Source organism: Cololabis saira, chromosome 14, assembly GCF_033807715.1.
Source record: "Cololabis saira isolate AMF1-May2022 chromosome 14, fColSai1.1, whole genome shotgun sequence".
NCBI lineage: Eukaryota > Metazoa > Chordata > Actinopteri > Beloniformes > Belonidae > Cololabis > Cololabis saira.
In genome coordinates this window covers 41,002,535-41,008,534 of record NC_084600.1, presented here as the reverse complement: position 1 = coordinate 41,008,534, position 6,000 = coordinate 41,002,535, and the positions used below count along the sequence as shown (strand labels likewise).

Below are 6,000 nucleotides of genomic sequence, written 5' to 3'. Positions count from 1 at the left end.
CGTACTGAACCCATGTGGTAACTAGTCTGGCTATTCGGGAATTTTCTCATTTCATAAAACACATACACACACGCACACATACCGTAGTTATTCACACATCTCATTCATATACTGTACAGACGCACCACATTCCCCTCATTTTAGTATCCCCAGGGTAGTGTAGGGTTTTCCCTTTTACATTAATAAACAGCCTTCTGGCTCTTTATTTAAATTGTTTGGTTTCCTGTCTGTTTGTGGTTGGCTGCTCGGGTTCACCAGAGGGTTTGGGTCGGACCCAACAATACACACACACACACACACACACACACACACACACACACACACACACACACACACACACACACACACACACACACACACACACACACACACACACACACACACACACACACACACATATATATATATGTGTGTGTACATGGTGCAGATTAATAAATAACTATGTATTATAAGTTAACTGTTATAAGGTGCAGGTCAGATATGAATGATTATATATTATGAACAGATGAGATGTGATTATATGATTTACACAGATTTGAATTACAGTATATACATGGGTGATTGCAGTATTTACATGAGTGTGGAAGTATTTACAGTAGTGCGAGGAGGTAGTTGGTAAAAAGTCCAGTGCAATTATATTATGTACAGTTGTGCAGAATAGGGCAAAGAGTTAGTGGGTTTGTATGTATGTATATGTACATATGTGTGTATGTAGATATATATAGAGCAGATGGAGTTAATATAGAGATAGTATGGTGTGAATAAGTATATTTATATAAGTATTTATATGGGCATGTGTGTACAAATATATATAAATATTCAACTATGTGTATGTATGTATAGGTAAGTGTGTGAGTAAAATTATAGTATAGTTAGTTATTATAAATACTTGTTAATAAATGATTAGTGAATGGGGGTAGGATTAAATAAGTTTACACTTCTTCCTACTCCTTTTTGCACATATAAATTAAGATATTAAGTGATAAAGGATTGTTTTGTTTTGTTATCTTTTTTAATTGTTGTGTTTTATGTACAAAATAAAATAAAACCAAACCAAATCAAAATATTGTGATTGCTGTTTTATTATATTTTTCTGTCGTAGGGACTATAAGTTATTTCAACAGAATACTGTCTATATATTTGTGTTGTTTCTAGCCACAGTTTTCCTACGGAAGAGTATTAGGGCCAAGCAGGACAAAGATACAAATATTTTAGAGGAAGAAGATTTTTTTTTCATTATGCACTTCAAGAAAAAAGTCGAAAGGTCGAGATTAATGTTGAAGTACAATTTCGAGAAAAAAAAGTCTCATTTCAACATAATTCTCGAAATTTCGACTTTTTTCTCGACATTTCGACTTTTTTCTTGAAGTGCACAATAGAAAAAATAATCTTCCCCTCTCAAATATTTTTTCTCCTGCATGGCCCTAATACTCTTCCGTAGTTTTCCTTCTATACACAATTCACAAATGTACAGAATACAATTTCAAGAATAAAGTCAAAATTTCGTGAATAAAGTGTAAATGTCTCCTCCATCAAATCCAGTTAGCAGAGAGACTGACAGCTCTGCAGCAGCAGCCGTAACTAACTAACTAACTAACTAACTAACTAACTAACTAACTAACTAACTAACTAACTAACTAACTAACTAACTAACTAACTTACATCCTTGGAGTGGAACGTTAAGGGTACGTTTCTGAAGTTATGCAACTGGATATGTGTGATATGTGTTGCAAATAAATATCTAACATAGCCAATTCACTTTATTCACAAAATTTTGACTTTTTTCTCTAATACTCTTCCATACAAATGTACACAATTCCCACGTTGTGTTATTTTATCTAAATCAGGAGTCGGCAACCCGCAGCTCTAGAGCCGTATGCGGCTCTTTAGCGCCGCCCTAGTGGCTCCTGGAGCTTTTTCAAAAATGATTGACCTTTTTTCTTCTTTTTTTCTTTTTTCCCCTTTTTTCTGTTTTTCTCTTTTTCTTCCTTTTTCCTTTCCTTTTTAATCTCGACATTTCGACTTTTTTCTCGACATTTCGACTTTTTTACTCGAGATTGTACTTCAACATTAATCTCGACATTTCGACTTTTAAAAAAAAAAAACACTTTTTATTAACGTTTTCCACATTTTCACATAGGCTATATAAAGTACATTCAGTACAGTTCCAGGCAATGATATCAATTAAACACTCTCGTAGACAGAATGATCAGATATCTAAATCATATGACCAGATAAATAAATAATAAAACAAAGAACAAAAACCAATAAAAAAAAAGAAATAAAACAAAACTCACAAAACAGCTCTCAGACAAAATAAACTACAATCAGGTTTTCCAAAAAATATTTAAGGGTCAGGGTACCTATACATCTTTAACAACAGAAATAAATGGTCCCCAAACCTTCTCAAACAAGTCCTGCCTCCCTTTCAGCATATATGTGATTTTTTCCAAAGGAAAGGCTGCCAACATCTGTCTAACCCAGAATGTAACACTCGGTCTACTGGTTTTCTCCCAAAATAGTGCAATTGATATTTTTGCATGTAAAAGACATGTCTATAATTATTCTTTCACTTTGGGTGTATTGGGATATTTCGACTTTTTTCTCGACATTTCGACTTTTTTCTCGACATTTCAACTTTTTTCTCGAAGTGCATAATGAAAAAAAATCTTCCCCCAGTTATAACTACTATAGAAACATGCAGCATGTGTTGCCTTCATTCTAAGGCTTATACAAGACTTTTAATTTTTTGCAGCTCCAGACATATTTGTTTTTTGTGTTTTTGCTCCAATATGGCTCTTTCATCATTTCTGGTTGCCGACCCCTGCTCTAAATGAATAATATTGATCCCTTCATTGGTCCAGGGGGGCCCCTCACCCCTCACCCACCACCCCCAGCTGGACGCTCATTCCCGGTGCGCGCCTCTGCGCGCGTCTCCGCTCGGGTCTCTGCGCGCAACAGCGCCGCCGCGCCGCGGCCCCGATCAGGAAGTGAATGTGACGGAAACTGTGGAGGTATAGGATGCCATAGAGGGGGGAGAGGTGGGAGAGAAACCGAGCGGAGGAATAATAAGAGACCGGATCGGAAGGATCGTTGCGCCGCGTCTGGGACCGTTTTGGTGCTGCTCACTGGGACATCACACCAGGAAAAACCAGGGGGAAAAATGCTCATAAAGGAATAGTAAGTATCCTACCGTGCATATGAGCGCCTGTGTGTGTATGTGTGTGTGTTTATATGTGTGTGTGTGTATGTGTGTGTGTGACAGCGCGTTGATGCGCCTGCTGGTTTCTGCAGCGCTGACATTGGCCAGGAGGCTGAGACGGAATAAACGGGTGATATTGACATCAGTATCTTCCTGCATGTCCGTTTCCCCCCCCATCACCCTTCATCCCGGCCAGGGTGCAGGAATAACGGGGGGGTGTGATGGGAACCTGCAGAAACAGCCGGTGCGCCTCACATGCCCTTCACATCCCCGCATCACGAACCAGCGCGTCGCCCTGGCCAACACTTTACTCTAACAAACCCCCCCTTTTTCTGCTGTTTCTGCTGCTAAAATGACGGATGGTGAAGGGAGGAAGCCGAGGCGGAGATGCCTGAGCACCAGCCGCGCCTCCGTGGGCCATGTTTTAAGCCGAAATGATGGTTCCGCGGTTAAGTCGACGCAGAGCCTACGCCGTAGGGTTACGGCGTAGGGTACGCGGCGACGCACACCGTACTGTGTGCTTCGCCGCGTACCCCGCGCCGTATCCCTGCGTAGGTGTAACGCGGAACCATAAATCAGCCTTTAGTGTTTGCGCTGAAGGTGAAACGAGCGGCGCTCCGGAGGAATGGAGCCGGCACGGGTCGGGTGGCCCTTAATACGCACCCTGGGGTGGGGGCAGAGCAGGTAGAGGAGGTAGAGGAGGCAGAGGAGGTGGCCTAAAGGGCAAACGGCGAGGTTTGATGCCCCAGTCAGATACTGGGCCTCAGGGATGAGTATTTAGGCTGAGGGGAAGGATTCTCTCCAGCGTCCTGATATATCAGTGGTGGGTTTTTGCAGGGATGACTGAGGCCTACACACTATAAGATGCTGAGAATCAGGAATCAGGACAAGGTCGATGCATTTGCAGGAGCAGGAGAAAAAATCATAGTGGTGTTCTGCCAATTTTCTGCTGCTTTGCCAAAAAATGCTACCTAATGGTATACCTTTGTAGAGCTACAATTTTACTGTTTTACTCCCTAGCCCACTTCCTTTTCCCCCCCAAGTGGTCCTTGTCTCTCACCAGGCCATTATTGTAAATAAGAATGTGTTCTTAATGACCTGCCTGGTTAAATAAAGGCCAATGACTGAATTAATGTCAAATAAAGCCATGAATTCTTATTTTTTTCCCCTTTATCGTATAATGTTCACAAAGTGTAATGCATTCATGTCATGGGTAAGTGTATTTTGAAGGATCAAATACTCAACATCCCATATTATCCATTTTACATCGTGCAAGAAATGATGCAAACTTTGAAAATCGACTGTGCTCATGCGCTTAACCACAAAGTAGCATTTCTTGGCAGGTAGCAAGGATTGGCAACAGAGGTCTTCAAATGTGTGTGTGTGTGTGTGTGTGCGTGCTTGTGTACATGGGTGTGTACACAAGAGAGTGTGAGTGTGTAGTGTCTGGATGTGTCAATATATGTACTGTCTGTGCATGAGAGTATGTTTGTGGTTGTGCATGTGCGGGTAAACACATTCATACATTGCTATAAGGAATGGGCGATATTTTACCGTTCACGATAAACCGTCAAAAAAATTCCCCACGGTAAGAATTTGTATCTCGCGGTAAAAACGATAAATTCCCGTTGATGATGTTTTTGTGTAAAGCTGATTTATGGTTCTGTGTTAAATCCACGCACAACGTACGTGAAGGAAGGAAGGAAGGAAGGAAGGAAGGAAGGAAGGAAGGAAGGAAGGAAGGAAGGAAGGAAGGAAGGAAGGGAGGAAGGAAATTAGCCAGAAAGAAAGAAAGAAAGAAAGAAAGAAAGAAAGAAAGAAAGAAAGAAAGAAAGAAAGAAAGAAAGAAAGAAAGAAAGAAAGAAAGAAAGAAAGAAAGAAAGAAAAGAAAGAAAGAAAGAAAGAAAGATTTTATCAATTCAATTCAATTGGTGTAGTTTAGTTGCATTTATTATTCTTTTAGAACAGTGTTTTGGGGGCTCCATATTGAATGTGGTGATAGATTTATAGTTAAAAAGGTGGAGTTTAATTGGTATTTTTTTATCGTCATTTTTATCGTTATCGGGATAAATGCCAGAAATGATCGTGATACATTTTTTAGTCAATACCGGCCATCTCTAATTGCTATACAGTTAATGTATATAGTACTGATACTACAAAAACATGGATCCAAATTTGTATTGACATCCCACTACAGGTATATTTATACTTTGATAACCCAAACTCTTTTTTGTTTTGTGCTATAACAATCATTAACCTTTTTTTTCCTGCACTTCCTTATAAACATTGTCTAGTATTGATTGTATGATAATAGGGTTATAGGCATCACCAGCTCAGGCTTCAGCTACACCTTTTTTGGTCACATCTATCTCTGTAGTGCCTCTCTGGTTTTTCTGTTTTCCCCATGTGTGCTGTATGATGATGATGGTTGCACCGATGTAATAACATTGTTTTTTGGATGACCAAAATAAAAGGAAACAAAAAGAAAGAAAGAAAGAAAGAATGAAATAGAAATCCGTGTTGCCACTAGGAATGGGTGATATTTTACCGTTCACGATAAACCGTCAAAAAAATTCCCCACAGTAAGAATTTTTCATCTCGCGGTAAAAATGATAAATTCCCGTTGATGATGTTTTTGTGTAAAACTGATTTATGGTTCTGTGTTAAATCCACGCACAACGTACATGAAGGAAGGAAGGAAGGAAGGAAGGAAGGAAGGAAGGAAGGAAGGAAGGAAGGAAGGAAGGAAGGAAGGAAGGAAGGAAGGAAGGAAGGAAGGAAGGAAGGAAGGAAGGAAG

General features: G+C 39.8%; 1 protein-coding gene across 1 annotated transcript in view; it reads left to right on the top strand.

Annotated features, from left to right (window-relative positions):
* The first annotated feature begins 2,968 nt into the window (after positions 1-2,968).
* Positions 2,969-6,000, top strand: part of pitpnab (phosphatidylinositol transfer protein, alpha b) — a 37,033-nt gene continuing 34,001 nt past the window's right edge. Inside the window, exon 1 of the mRNA XM_061739214.1 lies at positions 2,969-3,180. Coding sequence (XP_061595198.1) covers positions 3,164-3,180 — 17 coding nt within the window. The 5' untranslated portion in view covers positions 2,969-3,163. The remainder of the gene's footprint in view (positions 3,181-6,000) is intronic.